The sequence below is a fragment of the Nestor notabilis genome, unplaced genomic scaffold (genome assembly GCF_000696875.1).
Source record: "Nestor notabilis isolate BGI_N333 unplaced genomic scaffold, ASM69687v1 scaffold5846, whole genome shotgun sequence".
In the NCBI taxonomy this organism is placed as follows: domain Eukaryota; kingdom Metazoa; phylum Chordata; class Aves; order Psittaciformes; family Psittacidae; genus Nestor; species Nestor notabilis.
The window spans coordinates 15442-39060 of NW_009932244.1; the positions used below are offsets into that span (position 1 = coordinate 15442).

Genomic DNA, 23619 nt, shown 5'->3' on the forward strand with positions numbered 1-23619 from the left:
TATTTCACATTTTAGAAATAGTGAAGCTTAATATATTCAAATAGTTCTTATTTCTGAAAGTCTCTGTTGCCTTAGTTTTTCAAAATTGCATTTAATGAAATGGGTGAATCCCACTGACTACACAGATAGAAATGTAAAGAAAACGCTAATTCCCTTTAAAGATGTATAATGTGTATTACCTTGTTGAAGAGCTTTACAGGTGCTGCTATTGAGTCAGTTTCCCTGAGGTAGTCAAACCATTTAAAAGGGAGTTTTGCATAACCTGTGAATTTAAAACAACATTTACATACATCAACTGCAAACTTCATGCATAGGAACAACAACAAAAATAGCCTATTGGCACTGTGTTATGGCTAAAAAAGACAACAAAGAAGCAAAACATTAACATCAGAAAATTCCACCCTCTGAGCTTTGGTCTAAGGGACAAGACAGTCACCTGGACATAGCTCATTTGCAACAAACAAGATGAATGAGTCTCTAGATAACATGGAAAGTGTCATTTAATGTTACGATTAATCATTCATACTTGAAGCTTTCTGTCCACGTAGATCCTTGATCTCTATAATACCCCACACAAATGACCCAGAACAGATCATGAAATTAAGCACATCCAGTGTCTTTCCTGTGGGGAAAGAGCTCCACTATTTAAACACTTGAACTATTAGGAACAGAGTGGTAAGAACAAGCATGGATACTTTAAAATAAGGGTAAACCCAGCCATAAGATGGAAAATTACAGGATCTTTTCCTTTTAAAATTAAAAGCTATTATAAAGAATAATCTCCCAAATATCTTCAGGTTTTGTTTGCCTACTGAATACGCATAAAATATGCAGGACTTATTTTTTTACTTTGGGCAACTTCTACAACTGCTTAAACCAACAATACTCAAACTGTAGCTGGAGCAATAGCAGCTTGAAAGATTTCTCTGTAGTCACATGCAGTGCTGGACATCCTGAACAGATTGAGTGTAATGCGCATGGCGTGGGGAGCTACAGGAAACGGTTGGATCTCATCTAAGGGGGGTAGAGAGCTCCCATTGGATCATAGCTCAGTTCTGCAGGACTAGACTCAGCAGGTAGCCCAAAATGCAATCCTATGCTTGAAAGTGTCTAAGCATCTTCTACTGATTCCAGCAAGAGATGAAGATGTTTGGAAGGAATGAGTTTATAAAGTCCAATGATTTCACAGTGATTTGTCTTATCTGCATTGCTACATACAATTTGGAAAACTGTTCACAATAGGTATGTAATATTTGCATGAACAGATGTAGTTGGATAACTAAAAATTATTAAGGGCAATAATGTATCAGTTCTGTGTATTAAAGCTTTCCTGTTAATGCATAGCTCCTGGCTAGATCAATATATTTGTATGCAAGTCCTTTAACTTCTCACCACACACAGATTACAGACATGTGCACGTGGTCCTTGTTGGAGTTGTCAGAATTCAGAAACTGTTCATTTTCAAGCCCATAACTTGGAAAGCAAAATAAACTTCTTGCAAGAGCTAAGAAGCTTTGATTACTGTGATCCTGTTAAATATGTTAATGTGCATTATGTGCTGTATTTTACTCCTGTTAATTCCTCTTTCAAAGGACTTCTAAATTATTGCATGTGCAATTTTTAATCACTGCTCAGTGGCTGATACAGAACCACTACGGAAAACTGCAATACAAGGAAAAATACACAGGTAGAGAAAGGATGAGGTTGCCATGATACAAGAAACACAGAAGTATCATAAATGTGCTAACAAAATGCACATTCTATTGTGTAAGTAGTGTTCGCAGAGTAATGAGGACAAGTTTTATCACAGAAGGGAGGATTCTTTCCTATTCTGTATCATTAATTTAATGTATCTATTTCTAAATTGACTGATAGGTATTGATATGCATGCTTTTTCCTCCCACAAAACCTTTCTTTATTTCAAGAGACTCTTGTACCACCTATTTTTTAGGGCTGATTATGCCCATGAATTTCTAGGCAATAAATTCACTAAATGAGCTGACTGAAAACTAGCAGTAAATCTGTGCAACTGCACCTTCCACAGACTCAGCGATGACAGATTCATTAGTGTGCAATAATGAAAATGATATGAAATTATTTTCTGCACGTTGCATTACACTGTCTTTGAAGTAGAAGCCTGCAAGAATGAGAATGGAGAAAAAAAAAAATCCATACAAAACCATTATTATCTGCTGTTACACAGCTAGTAACAATCCTTTATAAATCACTAGACCAAGACAATAAAATGGAAGAATGAAGGCAATACAGTTTTCTGTAGGCATATGTGCTAGTGGACAGACAGCTTTCTCTCACAGAAGGGATTATGCAGCATACAGCTCTCAGGGCTACTTCCTCAAAGCTCAAGTTTGTGCATATTCCTTAGAAAATTGACTGGTATTGTTGTGAATTAGCCTAAGCCTGAGATTCTTTACAATGCTTCTTAATCCTTTTGACGGCCAGGACTTCCCAAGCAATGCCATATTCTGAACAGACCTTTCAGTGACAAGCATACTTCCCATTCACTTAATGGATCTACTATTCAGCTAGTGGCTATCCTCAGTTTCTGACAGTAAAAGCAAATTATTTTAGCCAGAGAATCAATGTTCAATTTAACTTTTCCTAAATTGGAAATTTGTCATCTCTGTTTTAGATTACTTTGAAGTTACACTGTTGTATCTGTTTCAGACTTGAGAAAGTCCTAAGAAGTGACATGAATTTTGTAGACTGAGTTAAGAAACAAAGCATATGGCACATACAATATCACTGAAAAATATTCAAAATAAAATGTGGTCAGAATGCTATATGTACCTCTGGGTGGAGTTAGTTCAATCATGTTAATTTCACAGAAACCAACAGGGAAAATAGAAGGGGAAGTGGCATGGTAACAAAACCAATCAGACCCATCTGCTGCTTCTGAGCCATCAATCCCAATCATAAGATAGCCATCTGCTAAAACCTTTGTGAAGAAAAACAAAATTTTACATTAAATACCTTGAACTCTGTGATAAGGCTAGAAAGAAAGCATGCCATGTTTCAAAAGAGTGAAAAGTAACTCAATAATAATGGAAGCACACTTAGAAGGACATTCAATTGTAACAAAACAAAAAATCCCAATTCATACCTGTCTCCAAGACCGGGTGCACTATTGTCAGATGTACCTTTGTTAACAGCAAAGTTATGAGATGACCATTTCCTTTTCCTGGTCTCTAGTCATGAACATCAGTTCTACTTCTAAAGCTTTATAATTCAGTCTACTCTTTAGCTTGCAAAGATATTCTGCACACCATTAATGAGACAAAAGACTCAAAATCATAACCCCTCTCCTCACTGGTAAGGTTATACAATTCTGCTAAGCTACTTCTCACATTTTCTTTCTCTTTTAAAATAGATTTCACATGGATGAGCTCCCTTTCAATCAAGCTAGGAAAGAAGTACATCCTTAAAATGTCTTCACAGGCTTCTTCAAGTAAGCGAGATGAGGTTTCAGTTGCAAAACACTTGGAATTAGCAGAGCTAAACTCACAAACGTTCTAATTAAAGGAAAGGCTGAATTTCTAGGGTTTAAAGTCAAAACAAAAATTTACCTGAGTTATTGTCTTTTTCATAGTAGTTGTATATAAACAATAACTGGACACATTCCATAAACATTCACTGTGTGAATGAACTGCATATTTATTTTGGCTTTGAGTTCTTTCGTTTCAAGCCTGAATAAAGTTAAGTAAATAAAGGATTCCTATCTACCTTCCCAAAACACGTTTGTTTTCTTACCTTTCTAATCGTTGCCACACATATTGCTGAAAGGTTTAAGGGGTCTATAGCTTCCAATTTCATCCCTTCTTTAAACCATTCTCCTGCTGCGTCAACCTCTTTCACCTAAAGAATCAGATAACAGCACCAGAAGCTAAGATTCTAATAAGCTTGGAACAAAATGTAATCCCACACTGCCAAAGTAACAGATGGAAATACCTGCTGTATCATCTCTGCTTATGTTAAGGAGGCCAAATTAGGCAAGTGCTTGAATAAAAGAAGTAATGCTCATGGTGGGCTGGACTTAAGTCCTCAATCAACTCTGAGAAAACAGTGTTCTTGCCAGCAAACTCACCTTCATAAATAAATGTGGGGGTGCATCAAAATGTCCATCCTGTTTCTTTGTAATATCTACAAGGAATAATAGTAGATTCTATTCAGAAGTTTTGTTAATAGCAGACAGTATGTTTTTCTGAGTATGTTAACTTATACTGGGCAATCATTAGTGTGGGAGGCCCACAGTTTATAACAGGACTACCACAAAATTCTGGAGGCCGTAATCCAGCTTTTCCTTATTGACTTCTTCCTGAAATACCTCTACAACACCATCACATTTATGGAAAAAAACAAATATCCAGTATTTACAAGGCACTTGATTATGTCACAGAATTGATTCTAACGTACACAGAAGCTTTTGCAAGAAATTGGCAACTACGTTGCACTGTTATGACAAGAAAGTAAATCTTTTTATACATAGCTGGGTTTAGCCAACCCTTGAATACTACTTTCCAAGGGCAACCCCTGGAACTCTGTTAAAGACACCATTCCTGGGAAGTAGCACTGCTCTTGATTTCTTTAACCACTCTTGTATCTAAATGGTTTCAGTCAAAGTTTAAGCGCTGGGAAAACTGAAGATGTTCCTCAAGGGATGCCTTCTGCATGTTTTACATGAATCCTGCTCTGACAAGAGACACAAGCTCAATGGAGCAGAGAAATATTAAAAGACAGACGTTATCCATGTTGCACTGTACATGAGAGATGTGAAGAAATAAGGAGTTTGTGGAGCAGGACTCTGTAATTCCAGACATCATCATGAAAAATGAGGTTTACCATGCTTGAATAATGCAGTTCAAGGTTTTCCTGCATTGACAGTTTGTTAACTACTGTTTATTGCTGCATCCCATCGACATACCACAGAGCAACCTAAAATTAATTTGTTTTTTCCAATGCTGCAAAATACACCATTTATATCTGTAACTTAAAACTCCCAAATGTAATATAATTGTTAAACCCCCTGGACCACACTATAAATTTTTAAAGATCATTATTCAAGCTAGTTTTATTAATTGCGTAAAGTGACAGAACTGCTTAAATCAGACTTCTCCAAGCCAATACTACCCACAAAGACACCTCTAAACTACAACAAGCTTACCAGATCTTTTAAATCTGTGTCCTATACTTCGAGACCAACCAATGTGATGAATGAGTGGGCTGTACATATGGCACCAGAAGTCATCAGTTTTGTCATCACTTTCTTCATTCACCAATCTTAATCGTCCTCCAATGACACATTCTACAACTGCTACCCTTGTTCGACAAAGGTGTGTTTTGTCAACAACTTCTACTCTCATGGAAGTTTTGAAGGGATACTGCATACTCTCAGATACCTTAAAGTAATAGAAAAAAAAGCCATTCAGTAAGAATATACTGTGGTTTTCTTTAGTCATCTGTCTTCTGCTATTAAAGCTGGTATCAATGTGCTTCTCATTTAATTCAAGTACTTGTTAATCAACCTGCAAAACCGACACAAATGATTTCTCTTGTATTTCCCTGTTCATGGGGGAAAATTAAATGTTTCAGAAAAGTGAAGAACAGATCCTACAATGCTCTAATAGTATCAAGTACAGCCTCTAATAAGAGTTCGCACATGGGTTACAGGAATCTTCCAGTGATCTAATGAAAGTTTGTTCAGTTGTGAACAATGGATAAAATCACATTGAGAAATGATTTTAACAAACAAACTCCCAAGATTGTTTTTCTTTTTCATCCATGCAAAACACCTTTACTTTAAAAATAGAATTAAAATACTTTATTATAAAAGGCATGGAAAACAAACCTTCAACATAATTAAAACTGGCCACTCACAAACATGTTTCTTGATAATATATCAAAAAGAAAGGAAAAGAATGGAAAGAGATGTTAGCATGCCTTGAGACCACACATTCTGTTTAAAAGTAAGTATTTGTCACTTGCCACTTCCATTGTTAACTCCAAGTGTTGAGATCTTGCCAATTTAATTTGGCTTCCAACATAGCCAATTTTTAAATAGAAATGAACAACTGCAGATGTGTTCCTTTTTCTTCTTTCTTTAATATTAGATGCAGTATAAGACAACAATATTCCCACTGAAAGCTATATAATATCTCATATTAGTAAGTAAACTTACAGCACACTATATACAGGCAGCTTCCACACTTGAGACACGACTTATAGACAGCAAAAAAAATGAGTCCAGAGCAGATGAAACAGATTAACATTTAAAAGCATGTCCTTTATTGTACCTAGGTATGTGATATATTAACACATTTTGTTCAGTTTCTTGAAATAGTACATGATAAAACCCATTCTTGAATTAGAAAAATTAGTTTTAATTTTGTTTAATGTATCACAGGGTAGCTGACTGGCACTTTTGGTTTGGGGTTTATTCATTTATTTTTAAATTGGGGTGTTTAAAACTTAAAACAAACTAACAAATTTCAAAAGAAAATTATTTTCTGCCAGAGGAAACAGTTTTCCAAACACATACTGACAAGTGTGGACATAAATGGAGAAAAGAGATTACAAGGAAAACTGTATTTAAGGGAAGAAACTACTGTATCAAAAGGAGCTAATGTGCCATTGAAAGGTACTTCAGTTCTTCACATTGTGCTGCAATTTTGGTTACAGTACATCATTGATATTGCATCAGCCTTACCTTCTGAGAAAAGTCAGGAGGAAGTGTTTTGGCACCAGTAAGTCGTTTCACTAGAAAAGCTTTCCAGTTTGTGTATTTGTGTTGGATGGCTGTTGCAAATGAAGGGGAAAAAATAAGCCACTGATTTTTAATTGTGTCCATTAGAGACAATATTAGAGGCTGGAATATGTAAAGAAGAAATCCCAGATGACTGTTAAAAAGCCTGGATGACAATAATGACAAAAAACTCTTTAGAGAATGAATGCTACCCAAGACTAAGTTTATGGGTACATCAGGGCAAAGAATGTAATGACTAAATATAAATAAAATCAGTGCTTGTTCACATCACTGATCAGCTAACTGCTTCCACCTGCATCTTAAAAGCTCTAAGTCACATCAGATGGGCTACTCCAAGAAACACTCTCAGCATCAGTCAAGTCCTTATTTCTCCAAAAGATAAAATGATTTATTCATAACTGTTGATAGAGTTGCTATGGTAAAAAAATACTTTGGTATCTGGACCATAAGCAAATCTACTTTAATAAAACAAGACTCTGATATCAATGGGTAAGGCTACTATTTACATACTTCGAGGAGGGACTAGGGGCTTCCCACTGGTTGCACACCAACCAACTGGGTGGATGTCAGAACCACAAACGTTGCACCAGAAGTCAAGACTTGAATCATTTTCAAAGCCTTCATATCTTAGCAGCGCATTGTAGCCTGAAAAAAAGCAATCCCATGTAAAGCAGATAAAAACTGAACAAGATTATAGAAATACACATTAGTATTTCCTTACCAATCTTAATGTATAGCACACAAGACTTCCTAGACTATGACTTTTTATAGAATGTTATTCTTATAGCACTTTTCTGCATGGTATTGATGCACAGAATGGATAGTTTCAATAAGTGTGCACATGCCACCATGTAAATCAAATTTTAATCAAAAATTTTGAATTATAAACCTTTAGAAGTTATATGTAGAAGGACAAAAGCAATTACCCACAGTATATGCTTTTTCGTATCTTAGCTGCGTAATCTTTAACTTCTAACCAAGAAAAGTTACTTGCTCTTATACAATCTACTATATCCTCATTCTGCACTGCTCTTAATGTACTCTGACACAATATAAAACCAACCCAAAACACGACAAAAAGCCCCAGGCATTCTCAAGCATCACTGAAGCCCCTGTAAAACAGTACATAACACAGTGAATAGTGCTAAACCATATAACCTATTCATGCAGCTCTGACAACCTAACCAGTGTCAACATTAAACTAACCAGGCGACCACTGACTAAATCATTTCAACTAAAATAAACTTACCTGCCAATTTTACAATTCCAGCTATCCAGAAGACTTTGGTAGGTAGGCTGCAGTCTGTGTTTGGAACCTCCACCCGAACTCCTTCTGAGATATCACCCCAGCATGTCCCCATAGGTGCCTATCATTTAAGGTAGTGGGGGGAAAAAAGTCACCAGTTCACCACATGAAAAGAATTAATTTGTTGTTATATCAGTGTTTTGTAAGTGACTTAAGACAAAACAATCAAAATACACAGTAAGACATAAGCATATGTTTAGAAAACAGTCTTTCTATGAAAACTTAGTTTGGTTTTGATTTGAAGCTTATGTGTGGTATTGTCATTGTAGACAATTATCACTGTGTATTTCCTGGAAAAACTATAGGATTTCAAATCTAAAAACCTGGAAAGCACAAATACAAATTGCATGTACTCACAGGTCAGCTTTACTGTTTCAACTAGATGCAACCTACAGCTTGTAATGAGAATGGTGTAATTCCTCTGCAATTCTATTTGCAACAAAACTATGGCACTTTAAATTTATACCTGTACCACAGACATTGAAACCTTTAAATTTCATAGATCAGAAATGTTCCTGAAAAAATGCCTAACAGTTATTTTTTGACTCTATCCCGATGTCTTCTTATGGTAGGGTTCATCACTCACTGGCTCACATCCTTTCAGAGGAACAGTGATCATTCCATCAAGTAAGCAAAAGAACAGAAGGCACTTATGAGTGGCACCTTTGTGATGAATGCCAGAAGAAAATGCTCAGCTAGATTCCTCACACACTGTCCTGAAGGCTCAGGCTAACATGTTAGTAACAAAATGGAATACATGCCTGATAAACTACCAAGGATTTATGGAAACTGGAGATAAATTGCATTCAGTTTGCTATCTCGAGAAGATAGTTTTGTTGAACTGAGTATCATGAAAAGATAGTCAAGGATGGTACTGTAGAGATATCAGAAATGCACAGCGCTGAAGAACCTTAAAAGTAACTCAACTGAAGTTACATTGGTAACAAAACAAAAAATGATGCAGTCTACAATTAAACTTGAGACCACCAAGAAGGGAAATACTCAGAGTTGGGGTATTTCAGAACAACAGTCATGTAAATTCTAAGGTGTTCTGAGAAAAATAAATTCTTATCAGTTCAGAGAATATTCAGGTATCACAGGGACAACTGAAGGGATCCTCTGGTTCTGCACCATAGTGGGCAGACAGTGTTCTAAGGCTGTCTTTATTTACAAAGCTCTTCACAAACACAGAGAATTTCACTGCTCAGTGGGAATAGCCTCCAACTTCATAAAGTTTTGGCTGAGAGCTCCAAGTAAAACTTGCAGTAATCCTGAATGACTGGAAATCACAGTACTGGAATTTTGCTGGTAATCAGCAAAGGCCAACCAGCAGCACTAAAAGCTAAACTTAGCTTAAAAAGGGATACCCTCCACTAGTAGAAATATTTGAGGCTAGGCATGCAAATAAACAGCTAATTTTAACTATTAAAGCAAAAATAAGTTATTACAAGTATGCCAGTTTCTTATTCTTGAAGCCTGGTCTCTTCATGTTCTGCTATGTCCCATCTACACCAGTCTAGACTGCAGAGCTCTTTTCTGCCATCTGGCAGAGAGGAAAAAACCAGCTCCAAAGATGATGGCTTATTTTCGCACACAGAATCTGCAGATACAGCTTCTTAATCAAGTCCTACCACATATTCACTATCATCTCTAAATTGAGATGTGTAGATTTTTGAATTAAATTGGGGAAATAAACTTTTCAAAGTGCATATTTTAGTAAATCTTGTTGCCTTGTATAGAGATACAAATGAGGCCAAACAATTAAAAATAGCAGTGCTGAATAATTTCATAATCCAGCTGAACTTCACTGAAATATATTTTACTGCCTGTTCATCTATTCAGCTGATTCAGAGAGAAAAGTATACGGAAACACTTCTCACATCAACTGGTAATGGAAACAGCACAGATCTTTATTTCTAGAATGTGGATTGGTATAGAGGGAAATAGCAGAAAGTTAAATTTGTCCTTGTCTGTGAAAATATTGGTTCTGCTAGTTCTCCTACACCAGTCCATATGGCTCACTCTTTGGGAGAAGGAAGTCATCCTGTGTAGCATCACTACTGAAGTGCCAGATTACATCACTGTCCTAAACTGGTGGTTTACAGTATACTTAGTATACTGCTCCACCTTTGTCTTTTTCACTCATTGTGAATATTCTTAAGGGAGGAAGACTGGATCAACCAGGGCTGTAACAGCCATCTTCCTTCATGTATTCTCTGTCTTCATCTAATTAATCAATCAATGTCTGCACAGGGCTTTGAAAAACTCAAAAAGCACTGTTTAAGTGCTGGCTGGAAGGGCAACTCTGAAGTCTGGATTGGCATAGTGCGAACTAGCAGAACCATAATTTACAGGTAAGAACAAATTTACCTTTCAGACTCGTGACGAAGAGATCCACTTCATGTCACTCCCAAACAAGGAAAATCTGGTTCCTTAATTCCTGCTCCGGGAGATGAACTGGGAGGGTTTATCTGTGAGTGGCAGCTGCCTTCTCTGCAAGGTAAGTTGCAATCAGGAAGGTCCTGTTTGATAGGAGTGCCTAAAGGCTACATATCTCCATGTGCCCATCTGAACAAATACTTTGGGGGTTAAATAAGTGGCTTCTGAAAGTTTTGGAGGGCGCCAACACTGACATGATTTCAGACTTGAACTTCAATTAGGATTTTAATGGCAAAATGATGCAACCAACTCCTGAAGTGTAAGGATACTACGGTGAAACCCTGTGTGTGAACAGAACCCCAACAAAGGGCAATGCCGGAAAAGACAACGTGCAAAATGTTTAAAAGGAAAAGTTGAAAGCAAAGCACTGCCACCTAGTGTAAAATCCTGGGAAAAGCTCCCTTAGAGCAAAACATGCATTTATTTATTTATTTTTATAACAAAGAAACCGTGAGAATGAAAGTATTTCAGCTCAGAATAACATTCAACGGGAAGAAAGATTGAAAAAGTCTTAAGTTCAGGAAACGTGCATCTCACTAGAAACAGAGTGGAAAAGAAAAAAGACTATTTATTGGGCATTAAGTAATAATGAAAAATGACTCAAAGCACTAAATTTGCTTTTGTTCTAGGAATGGTTTGAGCTAATAAAAGCAAATATAGAAAAAAGCAGAAACTGTTTAGAAGTAAGCGAAATTGGAATGGAGGCTAGCAATGAGCACACTGTATGTGACTAAGCTATAACACAATATTAGAAACATTAAATGAAGGAGTTTTCCTCCTTGTATCAGCTACTGTTGTGTGTCTGATTAAGGCAATTCACACAATAAAAAAAGAAAATAAAAGGCAGAAGGTGCACAGACTGTAGTTCTGGCTTTGTCACAGGCTTCCTGTATGACATAAACCAAGACAGCTTCTCTACTTCAGTTTACCAAACTATTCAGGGCCATAATTGTACTACTGCTAGTGAATTTCACTAGTGTTACTCAGCACTGAGCCTGGGATGAAAGTAATGGGGAAGTACAAAAACCACACTAAACACATCAAAAGACTTTGAAATTCTCTCATACAGAGAAAGAGAACTTCAAGATTCAAATGTGTTAATTCTAAAATGTAACTGTTTTAAACTGAAGAGCAAATAACTCCCCAGGCAAAAAAAAGAACTGATCTGGGAAAATTGCATCAGATCTGAAATATTGGTATGTCAGGTCATTAAGAAAAAAATAATTAAAAAATATATATATATCAATGACCCAAATCCCACATTTCATAATTCCCTTTTCTTTAATATTGATCTCAATGTTCCCTATAAAATATCCATACAGATACACTCAGTATAACCAGGTATGCATTTTAGCTAGTAACTAATTTAAGTGTAGATATGTTGAGATTTTTCCTGTCAACTCAAAAAACTTTTGTTCTGAACAGAGTAAGTTTCTATATTCAATCTCATGGACAAATACAACATGTGCACGGAATCCACAAAAGTAACAAACATCAGGACAAGCTTTTATGAATCAAAGTTACACAGTTCACAAAAAACACATGGACGATCTTTCCAGACAGACAAAAAGAGTATTGTATCTTTTAATTATCAGTGGAGAATGGGGGAGAGAGAAGGATCTAACAAGAGATTACTAATGTCTTTTCAGATTCCGACTGGTTTAAATAGTGTTTTTTTTCAAAGAAATAATTTCAGTAAAACTAAATGCAAATAACCCCTTAAATACTAACTGATGCCCACCAAAGATGCAGAAATCTCCTAAGGAGTCTGCAGGAGTCGCATTTTACTTGCATTAAAAAGGAAAACAGGGACAGAAAAGAAACGACATTCAGGCTTAGTGGCACTATTGCCATGTAGCTTGTGAAAATTTCCAAGGTAAAATGGGAACATCAGTATTGTATCTGCTCTCATTACTGGTGTAACATCTGACTTGGTAAAAGAAGTAGTAAGAAAGAAAGAGAAAAATGGTCCATATTACAAGTGACCAAACTATTGCAGCTGTATCCTAATTAAGGATGCCGTACATCACGAAGAATTTGTTGTAACAGCACAGCCCACATTACCAAATGTGGTATCTTTTGATACTTATGAAATCAGTCATTACAGCATGTACATAATGGTGGAAGCAAAGTACAAACGACCTTACTTTAGCACATGGAACTTGATACAAGTTCATGAAGCTCTGCTAATGCAAGGCTCTGTCCTGGGCAATGGTGAAGGCCTCTGAGCATAAATGGTGCTATTCAGAAAGAGCCAACTGCCACAAGCCCTCAACCCCTACTGATTTATGGCTTGACAGGGCTCAGCATGAATTCCAGAACTGGATAGAAAATGTGCCTCTCTTTTCACCCTTATGGAAAAGTTCCATGAAACAAAATGTTTGTTTTGATTGCAGTTTTCATCAGATCATTTTGAGCAAAATAAAACTCTTGTAAGATGAACACTTCAACTTCCCAAATAAAAAGTATGTGAGAAAACACTTTATGTCAGAAAGTCTTTACTTAAGAAACAGAAAGTACCAACAATGTTTAAACAGATCTAATAACTGGAATTTAATAAGCACATTAAGGACAGATGCTGCTAAGTATTTTCTTCATCCCTAATTACATTCTGTAATACCTGAGAACTCTTTCTTTGGCATTTTTCTAACTCTAAATCAAAGAAAACCAACCTCTAATTTCAGGTTAATAAAAAGCCTTCCTTTACCTCTATTTCTACACTACCTGGCAGTACGACTGGCAGGGAGACTCTGACTAAGCTGAGAAAGAACAAAAACACATCTCAAACCCAAATATGTAACCAAAAGATCAGTTTAATGTAACGAAGCAAGCCTGACGCAACCTTTTGTAACTTTTTCTAACACAGCATGAATTGGTTTGTTACTCTATAGTGCATTTGATGATTTTGCACCTTGAATGTGAGAAGAAGAACTTCACACGTGTTTAAGAATCCTCCTTTTATGTTTGATTATGGCAGCATCATAAGAGTAACTGACAGTGTTCAGAATGGTTTTAAAGGACAGATCAAAATCAAAAGTAGTCACACTAACACGGTTTACAAGGTTCATAGTCCAAGACCATGAAACATATTTGGATATGAGTATTTTGCAAAGATTAAAGAACTAACATGGACTCTCTCTCTCTCATGCACACACAGAAAAAGATAGCATATATTGAAAAATACTTACATGTTTAAAACAGGTAACAGGAGCTGCTGTAAAGCTATTGCTATTGATGTAGTTACCCCAGCTGAAACCTTCCACAGGGACAGCTGCTAAGAGAAAGTTATTTTATTTAGGAAGCTGCTAATGAATCTTGCATTACCAAGAATTTGTTTCAGCTCTGTTCATATGCCATTACCTGCTTTAGTCTTTGCCTGGTTTTGTAAAGTTGCTTGGTACTGAGCATATGCTGCTAATTTAGCCACTAAAGGTTGTTTCTGTAGAACTTTAGCCTTCTTTGTTGGAGGTTTACCCTAAAACAAAAAAAGCTAAGTAAATAAAGTCTTTTCAAACTCCCATCAGGAAATTTCCATAGGTCTGTAGCATATCTCTGGTAGATTTAACTCGAATTAGAACAACACAGAATGGAACTTGACTAAGTATCACAAAATTACATATAACAATGAGTAAGTTTAAAAACCAGCAGCAAAGAATGTCCAAAAGGTGCCTTTTGTACTAGTATTCCAACTTGAGCAGCATTATAGATTCATTGTTGCTTACCTGAAAAAAAGATATCTTTTAAAAGTAGGTCAAAAGGAAGAACTCTTCATCTAATTTATACCTATGCAAATACTTGGCATTTGTTACAATAAAATTGAGATTGGACATAATGGTATTTTTTGACATTTCTCTCTCTTTTCTGCAATGTTACAAATACACCTTCATGATTACTTGATTAATATTGTAGGTGAACAGAAGAGACCCCATTTTGCAAATCTATATAGTTGAGAGCACCCTCAAAACCAAACCACAGTAATGCTGAGTAAGTCTTCACACTCTCTAAAGCCAGAGAGTATCTCGGGTATGACATGCATGGAATTTCAAGTCACTACATATGCAGACTGATGATTTTTCCTGATCTTTTTCTTGCAGCAGGGCCACTGCAGCAGAAATGAAATAAGGAGTCAGTATTCCCTGTAATTTGCTCTGCTTATGAAAGCAGTTTGTTCATTACTAATACAGTTTTGGCTTACAAAATCACTTGTATGAATATTTCAAGGTGTAAAGAAACTTGACTTATCTTAAAACAGCCGGCAAGTTTTACAGATGTAGACATCTTATGAACACAGACTGTAATAAGTATATATAAAGAAAATGGTGTCTGTACCGCTACCTGAAGCCTGGCCAGAATGCTGGCCTTCTTGGAGTTGGATGAATAGCTTCTAGAGCACGACACACTGCAGAAGCGTTTCGTTTTAGAGTAAAAAGCGTCACGGACACCAACCATTCCACACATCTCGCATGTTGCTGATCAGGAGAGGAAAAGCCAAATGTTAAGAGTGTAATGAAGACCTCAGTAAAAAAAAATCAGAACAAAAACGATATAAGGAAGGTCCTGTAGGTGGCACCACCCAACAGCTGCTGAGGCTTCAAACGTGAAGAGAATTGCACGAAAACCGTGACTTAAAATAACACCACCAGCACAGATGTCAATGAAACACTAAGAACCATTGGTGAAATACTGCCTCCTTTCTGCTCCCTGTTAATTTTGCCACTGGTAAAAATGAATGACCCAGCTAAAGCAGATTTCTGTGTTTCCATGGTTCTCAAGCATCTGCTTTTAATCTGGGCCTGCCAATCTCAATTTCCTCTAAATATTTAATACTTCCTACCCAAAAAGAAACCAGATCTCTTTTCTGCATCATAAATTAGCATACCAAAAGTACCCCAGCCCACCAATATTCTCTTCTAGTTAGAATCATATGCTTCAGAGGTTGACAGCATCACCCACTGAGTTGTTCCATGATGAATAAGAGTTTGTGATCAACTAAGCCAATGAGACAATACTCTACCCAGAGAGACTCTACCCAGAGAGAGCTCTATTAATCACTAATGATTTTGGCTAAAGTATTTTTCCCAATGATAAAAATAGTCTTCCCTTTTAAAATTCACAGTGGGTAGTGTACAGGTATACACTAACAGACTTCATACAGTAGCAGTAATGAAGTCTTCCTAGTATAGGAAAAAATATATTTCAATATATTGATATATAACAAAAGGTAGAGAGAATATATGCCCAAGCATAGAGAGAACACAGTGACATCTTCCACAAAGCTCAAAGAGTAAAAGCAATGTACACAGGAACATACACATGCATGTGCATATATACAAAACACACAGTTGATGGGAGGGTGGATGTTCCCATTCTGTTTCATTCCTGACAGCAGGTTTCAAAATCTACCTTATTTTAGTTTAGCTAAAATCAAACAATTCCCCCCATCCCAAAACAAACCATGTCTCCCCTCCACAAGCAAACAGATGTTTTGATCCCTTTTCAATTGGGACCAACATCTGGGATTGGACCCTCACAACTCACAGCACAGGCTAAAAAACCATAAATATCAAACTCTTTGTATTCATGCACCACCTACTTACCCATGCCAGATTTGCCATCTGGATAAGTATAGACCTGTCCATTGTTCTTTATAATCGGGAGACTGGATGGCAAAGGAGCAACCTCCTCTTCACTCTCATCTGAACTGGAGCTGCTGCTGGTGTCCTCACTACAACTATCATAACCGTCAAACATCCCGAATGAATCACGTCTTTTCCTTTCTGCACGTGAAGTATGTTCTGTCTAAAAATAAAAACAAAAAAAGCCCAAGAATAGCAGAGAATTCTGAAAGCAAATATTACAAAAAGTCAAGCTTAAAAAGTTCCAAAGGTCAGTCAGTCTTCAAAAGTAGATGTAACAACAAACTGCTCTATGAGCACAGAGATATGAGCCAAATATTGCCAATTAAATTAGTACTGGTATACCAAATTAATATTACAAGCAGCCAATTGCTGGTACTGTGATACCAAGGAAGAAAAATCTCTCTCACAATCCACTGAGAATACACAGTAGCAGTCCATACATTTCCTTCCTTGGTATCTTCAGAGTTCATTAAACCTGATGTGCTGAATAATGACAGCCACACAGATCTTATATGCAAATGAGCCCATTCCAGATGGCTGCAGCCAATTTCACTAAAATTCATTCATTTGAGAAAGCTGGGCAGAGAAAAGACAGTTCAACCAAGAGGGCACTTATACCACAGGAACAGAAATGAGAGTGTATCTCCGCTCTCGTCGGCTTGTGGGGTTATCCATAAATCACTCGGTTTCCCTGTGATTCAGTGTCTCACGTGCGAGTCAGGAATACCTCTCTACCTCACGGGGATGTTCTGAGGATTAATACATTAACAACTATGAAGAGCTCGGTTACTATGGCAATAGAGTCTGTATAAATGCTGAAAGATAGAAAGGTGACTAATTTGCCACTGTCATACAAAAAATTGTTACATAATGGAGTTTTCCTAAAACCAAAAAAACTAAGGTCAAATAAAACCACACAGTTTGGAAGAATGCATAAGAGTGAAGTAATTTCCAGCAAAGACACTGAAGCATAAACAATGTCTTTGCTGGAAATCACAAGACATTGAAGTATAAATTAAGACATTGAAGTATAAACATTTTTTTTCTGGTGCACATCCAATACATGCATTTTAATACAGTGAGAATTTTCACTTCATTAATATCTTGCACAGCTCTATAGAAACAAGGCTGAAGCTACATGAGCCGCCCTCATTAAGCTTAAAACAACAAAAAAATTCAAAGTATTTCCATTCTTCTCAACAGTATTTACTAAGTTTGAGAGGAAATAACAGATAAAGAGAAGACAAAAGAAAATAGAAACACAACTGGGGAGAATGAAGTACAGCCAAGAAAAGAGAAAAAAAAATATTATGAAAGCCTTTGCTTCTACTTCCTTTTCCAAGAACTAATTTTATTTAAAAGCCATTGTGGACAGAAAAATAATAATGCTGATTGGACTTTCCCTTCTTAAATTGCATTTGGATTCATAGCTTTAAGATTTCATCACAATAATTCCCCAAATCCCTTTCCTAGAGAGTATACGCCTGAACAACTTGATTGTTGGATCCCATCTGAGCCTTTTCCTGCCGTGCTATCCTTTTATTATAATATTCTCCATTCTCCTTTGCAATTTGACTAAATCCTATTATGGAAGGATTTCCCTATAGTTAAAAGGGAAAACCCGATTTCCACACTGATCCAATCGTAGCATTCAATTAAAAGAAGAAACAAACAAAACCCAGTCAGCACAAAAGGTTATGCAATAAGGTAAACAAATTTAACACAGCTCAAGCAGCTCCGAAACAAAACAACAAAAGAAGTCAGTGTAATGTTAATTACGCACATGTTCCTCAGCCAACAAGTCAATGATACCAAAACCCATCAAAACTTAGGATAGGGCATAACTTGACAATCCCTTGAAGGAACTGACATCTGCCTGAAGTAGTGAGGGTAACAGTTGCAATCATCGGAGGAAACGCTAAGTGATGACAGAACAAAACCTAGTCCTGACCTCCTCTGGCAAGGAGTCATCCTGGTGCCCTGCTACTGATGCTGTGAGCCATCAAGAGACAAGATCAGTTATTTGTTTGTGTGTGCACGTGTGTGTAGATCAAGGCAGGAGTTGAGCACAACGTTGCCATGGATACAGTGTTCTGCCAACAGTGCCAGTGATTTACAGATCAGAACATGAAGACTAGTCATCATCCTCACGATTTCATGAACTCCTTAATGTCTCACAGTATTTAACTTCCCTTGACCACAGTCTCTGCTAAGAAATAAAATGCAATACTGTATTAACTGTTCACAATACCACAACACCAGGATGCCTTTTACAAGGGCATGGAGTGACTGTACAGAGGGGAATGGCTTTAACCTGCCAAAGGGGAGATTGAGATGAGCTCTGAGGCAGAAGCTCTTCCCTGTGAGGGTGCCGAGGCGCTGGCACAGGGTGCCCAGAGAAGCTGTGGCTGCCCCATCCCTGGCAGTGTTCAAGGCCAGGTTGGACACAGGGGCTTGGAGCAACCTGCTCTAGTGGAAGGTGTCCCTGCCCGTGGCAGGGGCTGGAGCTGGATGAGCTTTAAGGTCCCTTCAAACCCAACCAGCCTGTGATTCTATAATTACGGATGGGTACTAGTTGTGTTTCAGAGTCCACAGCCAGAATGTACTTTCTTATTCACTCATCCTCCACAAATCAGCTGATTTGATTTCCCTAGAGATTAGGGCCTCATCACACATAAAGGAGGACTTCAACCCTTTAGTTTAAGCTGCAGTGTAAGGCAGTTCCGGGACATCCCATTTCCATTTGAGAACTCTGGACCCACATGCCAGTTCTGCTTTGCCTAGTGCTTTGCTGGCAGAGGTCTGAAATGCTGTAGCAGCTCAGAAGGAAGAGATGTGAAGCCCTCCAACTCCCAGTGCTATAGCAGGGAAACACTGTAGCCAGCACTGCTCCTGGGGCAAGAAAAGGTGAAAGAAGAAATAGGAAGCTGGAGGGAAGATGAAGGACCAGTGCCAAAGAAGGGAAGATGGGCTACTGTAAGCAAGTGGAAACATGGTGCACAATTACAATCACAGATGCCCACAAGTGGTTGGCTTTTTCGTGTGTTCTTCTTCTGCATCACATGTATTTAGAACTTCAATATAACTACCAAGCCCTCTTTGCCAAAATAACTGCAGAAGAGAAAGAAAACACTCTCATTTTCTACATGGAAAGTTGGACCCCCTACTAAGATAGTAATTCTTCGGCATCATACAAGTTCCTAGACTAGCAATCATCAAGTTTGTTGTGTTTAACGACAGCCAAAATAAGTCTCCTATCACTTTTCCCTTTACTTTATATTTGGCCAAAGCGTCCCCGATACCAGTTATGAGTGAGTCAATACAAAGCTTTGTCTTAAAAAAAAAAAAAGATAAAAAAGAAAAAGAAATCAATACAACATTTTTATTCAAACTTTTGCCTGAAGATGACCTTGTTCCCCAGATCATTTATGGAGGCCATTCTTCATTTACAGCTATAATCTGGATTGCAATTCAGGGGAAACTACTCAAAATATGTTTTGTGAGACTTGGAAAACATGCATTTTTTCAACAACAAAAAAAAAAATCCTCAGTACTCTGTGCACAGAAGTAGGTGGAAGTCAGGGAAGGTGACATGCAAATATCTATGCTGGAATTTTGCTAGAGCAGATCAAAACATCTCTATTTTGATAATAAACACCACCAAGGTTCTTTTTAACCCCTGTTGAAACACAGCATTTGTAGAAACAAGGGAACAACACGTGGAATCTCTGATACCCCTTCCTGCAGAACTTTGATGGAGTTTGCAAAAGAATAGGACCTCTAACATCTGAAATGGAAAAAAGCTGGCGTACAGCTCTGAACTCAAAGATCAAAATAAGAAGGACAATATATGCCTCAAACCAAACCATAACAGAGATAAAGCAGCTGCTTCAGCAACAGCAGCAGCTGGCAATCCCTGCTGAGTCCTTGGCAGTGACGAGCAGCAGCATGCCTTACTAGCTGACTAGCAGTGCCTTGTCTGTCTATGGTAGCTATGGGACCTCTGAGAACGGAGGCATCAGAAAGAACAGGTTATTACCCTGCAAGGTGTTCCCACCGAATTCTGAGACACTGTCCATGAGAATGCAGCCCTTCACTCAAAAAAGCTACCAGAGACTAACAGCAGTAGTAACTTAATCTAACAATTACAACCATGTTTCACAACATAGGTAAAGAAGAGAACAAAAGTTTCCTACTCTCAGGAGCTGGATTTAGCATTAAAAATCACGCTTAAAATCATTTCCTCAAAACTGAACAGATTAGTGTCCCTCAATGAGGGAATAGCATCCTGCCTATCTAAAAAACAGCGTTTGTGCAAGAGCCTGGCTTACTATAAAACATAGAACCTTGTAGCTGGTTAACACCAAAAGAGTGGTAGCTTAAGTAGCTCTCCCACCAGCAGAGAGTCTACCAGTACGTTAAGCAGAAGCAATACACACACAAAAGAACAAGACAAACTTTCAGGCACACTGGCTAAGACTTATTTTCCTAATAAGATTACCAGTTCCTCAAGAGGGAAGATTTCTAAAGAGCAATAAAAGCTCTCGGGTAAGCAGGACTGGCAAACGAGCCTGTACGACTATTTGCTTGGGGGTTTTCTTGCATACTTTTCTTTATTGAAGGGATGGGTGGGGAAAGGAACTCCTTTAAGAACTGCTTTCTTATTCTGCCCAACTTCCCATTTTCCTGTTCTTCCTCTCCTCCCTGTGAATACTTGGCAACAATGTATTTTTAAGATAGCTTCTTAATTAACCATTACACAAGGCAAATGTTACAATAAAAGAATATACTTAAGGAAACCGGTTTCTCTAAAAGCAGGATGGCAACTCTAAATAACTAGTTTCTCACTCTCTTAACACACACTCTTATACAGATACAGTTGAATTTGATCAGCACATTGTATCATACATTCTCTGCTACTCCCAGCATAAAAAAATTGGTCATAAAGGGTGCACAATGCACGGACAAAACACCATTTAATTAGACATCAATTACTTACTCAGGAAATTGTTTTAATGTCTTGAAGAAGACTATGCTCAAGGATTGGCAAAATTTATGAGAAAGTGTTTTCAAGGTGAAAACTTGCTATACAAAAAACCCCACTATTAAATAAGCAAATTTCCTGCCCCCAGGTAAGTGCATCCAGGCCAAAGGAAGATGATCCACAACAAACACAGAAAGGTTTCAAACCACTTGAACTCATTTTTGTTGTTATTACTGAGTTAATTTGGTGCTTGAATTCAGAAAGGCAGAAATTTAGAGCTCGAGTACAAGAGCTGTAGCTTAACAAAGGCCTACCAGCACCTATACAGATAGGCATCATTTTCTATATTCAGCTCTAACCCTCAGAAACATGACAGAAGTATGGACAGATGGTATCTGAGGCCAAGGTCAACAATGAGGTCACCACAACCTTCAAGCCAAGGGTCTGTGATAAGACAGATTTACTTTAATCACATATCCTTCACAGATCCTGCATTTCCCATTGTGGATTTCCAAGTCGGTATTAAATCTGATGCACAGCTTTTGTTTTCAGAAGTTCATGAATGTTTTATGCTACAAGCTTAGTTTTAGCTCTGGATGTCAGCATTAAGGAAACGAGACGATGGAACTAATTTATTACAACTCTTCTGGATGTAAGCTGGCCAAAACAATTTACTGTAGTAATCCTAGCTTGCCCCCTGTGGAACTGAAGTCTAATTGTGCCTCCTAGCATGACAAAAAGGGAAAATTGAAACATGGTACCAATTTAAAGAAAACATACTTTCAGCTTTCATTAAAACCAAACAAACAAAAAAAAAACCAAACAAACAAAAAAAAAAAACCCCAAAGCTAAACATCTCGGGATTCCTGGAAATCAGAACCAACCAAACTTACTTTTTTTATGTAAGCAACTCACCTCTATCTGGAAATGTGCCTTCCACTCTTATTACAAGTAAAATCTCTGCTGGAAAATTACAGAAATGTGTTTTCCTGTCTCTTCATTTGCTATGTATGACAGCATTTTGTCTGAAGCCAGTTTCTGCTGTTTGCCAATGGTTTTGTCCATAGCCTCTTCCCCAGGGGGTTTCACACAAGAGGGGAGACTCTTTCATAAAAAAATATATCAAATTAGCAGGCGATTTTGGAGGGGGGGTGTGATGATTAATATGTGAAATAGCTGAGCTTTGAGAAAACTGAAAATCTTTTACAAACTCCATTATGCTTCTACAAAGCTTTTGCAATAGCGTCTGGAGGAGGCAAACACTTTGCTTTAAACACTGTGTTTCCATTAAAAATCAAAGAAAGCAAACTAATTAAATGTAAAAAAAAACAACCCAAAAAACACCACCAACCCAAAACTAAAGTCTTCAACACCTGAATTCATTCCATGTGCTCAGAGCAGATTCAGCAAAACATCACGCATGCCCAGTGTACTGACTTACCTGAGAAATGAAGTATGCAGTAGTAGTTTGCAGAAGGTATCAAAAGCCTTGCAAAATTAAATCAAATTTTAGAAGGAAAGAGAAATTAAAGCCAAGGAGAGGGAACTTTTGTATACATTGTCAATCTAGTTCTTTAGGCAACAACAATGAAGAGAATTCTTACTTTCAGTCTACAATCCTGCACACAAGCCTACATGCTCTCAACAGCACCACCTCAACTATTCTTGTGGCATAAACAATACCTACCACTTAGGAGAGCACACATCTCTGCTGTGCTTCCCTATAGCTCACATTGCACGCTTCCTCAATACAATCCCTAGGCAGAAACAACGAGCAAAGACTGCTAACCTACCAAGCTGATTGCCTTCTTAAAGGAATATATTGTTTTAGTGCCCATTAGATGTTCCAGATTGGTCTTCTTATTGCCCTTCCTCACCACCAAAACCGGACTGTTACAAACAAATGCAACAAATAAGCAAATGCAGGTTCTCAAACCTGAAAACTAATTTTCATTTAATATACAGAAGACTGCCCTGCAGCTTTAAGTGCTTTTAGATGCAAAAAACAATCACAAGGGCTGCCACCCACATTTTAAATGGTTATTTTCAAATGAACTACGTTTTCACATGCAATAGTTTCTACCATAATCAGCATATGCTTTGTAGTAGGACTTCTTTTTTTTAAAGCCACTCTGGACAGAAATTGCTACACTTTAAAACATTCCCAGCAACAACCTGAAAGTGAAACTGGTTTCACGGGTTTACTGCTCCTCACACAGAGAACAAAGTCACGATACTAATAGTCACTAAAATTACATAGAAGGGGGAACTGGATGCAAACAACCCTAAACTTCTGCAATGCTAATATTCAAGGGTACTCTACAGCACTTGAAAAGAGCCCCACTGGAAAACTAAACCTTAAAGGCTTTAACTGCAGAGGGAAGGTGTTGAAAAGCCAGCACCTCGGTGGACCACTGCGAGAAGCGTGTCCGAGTGCGCCTGGACCGCTCAGGACGAGACAGCCTGAAACTTT

The 23619-nt window shown here is 37.6% G+C and overlaps 1 protein-coding gene across 1 annotated transcript in view; it reads right to left on the bottom strand.

Moving 5' to 3' along the window:
- Positions 1–19868, bottom strand: part of MBTD1 (mbt domain containing 1) — a 28171-nt gene extending 8303 nt beyond the window's left edge. Inside the window, exons 1-14 of the mRNA XM_010016273.1 lie at positions 19771–19868; positions 19555–19560; positions 16121–16322; positions 14859–14992; positions 13884–13998; positions 13712–13794; positions 8028–8145; positions 7289–7423; positions 6722–6810; positions 5180–5414; positions 4103–4158; positions 3769–3873; positions 2809–2956; positions 180–262 (exon numbers count right to left, since the gene is read on the bottom strand). Coding sequence (XP_010014575.1) covers positions 180–262; positions 2809–2956; positions 3769–3873; positions 4103–4158; positions 5180–5414; positions 6722–6810; positions 7289–7423; positions 8028–8145; positions 13712–13794; positions 13884–13998; positions 14859–14992; positions 16121–16274 — 1455 coding nt within the window. The 5' untranslated portion in view covers positions 16275–16322; positions 19555–19560; positions 19771–19868. The remainder of the gene's footprint in view (positions 1–179; positions 263–2808; positions 2957–3768; positions 3874–4102; positions 4159–5179; positions 5415–6721; positions 6811–7288; positions 7424–8027; positions 8146–13711; positions 13795–13883; positions 13999–14858; positions 14993–16120; positions 16323–19554; positions 19561–19770) is intronic.
- Positions 19869–23619: the final 3751 nt, after the last annotated feature.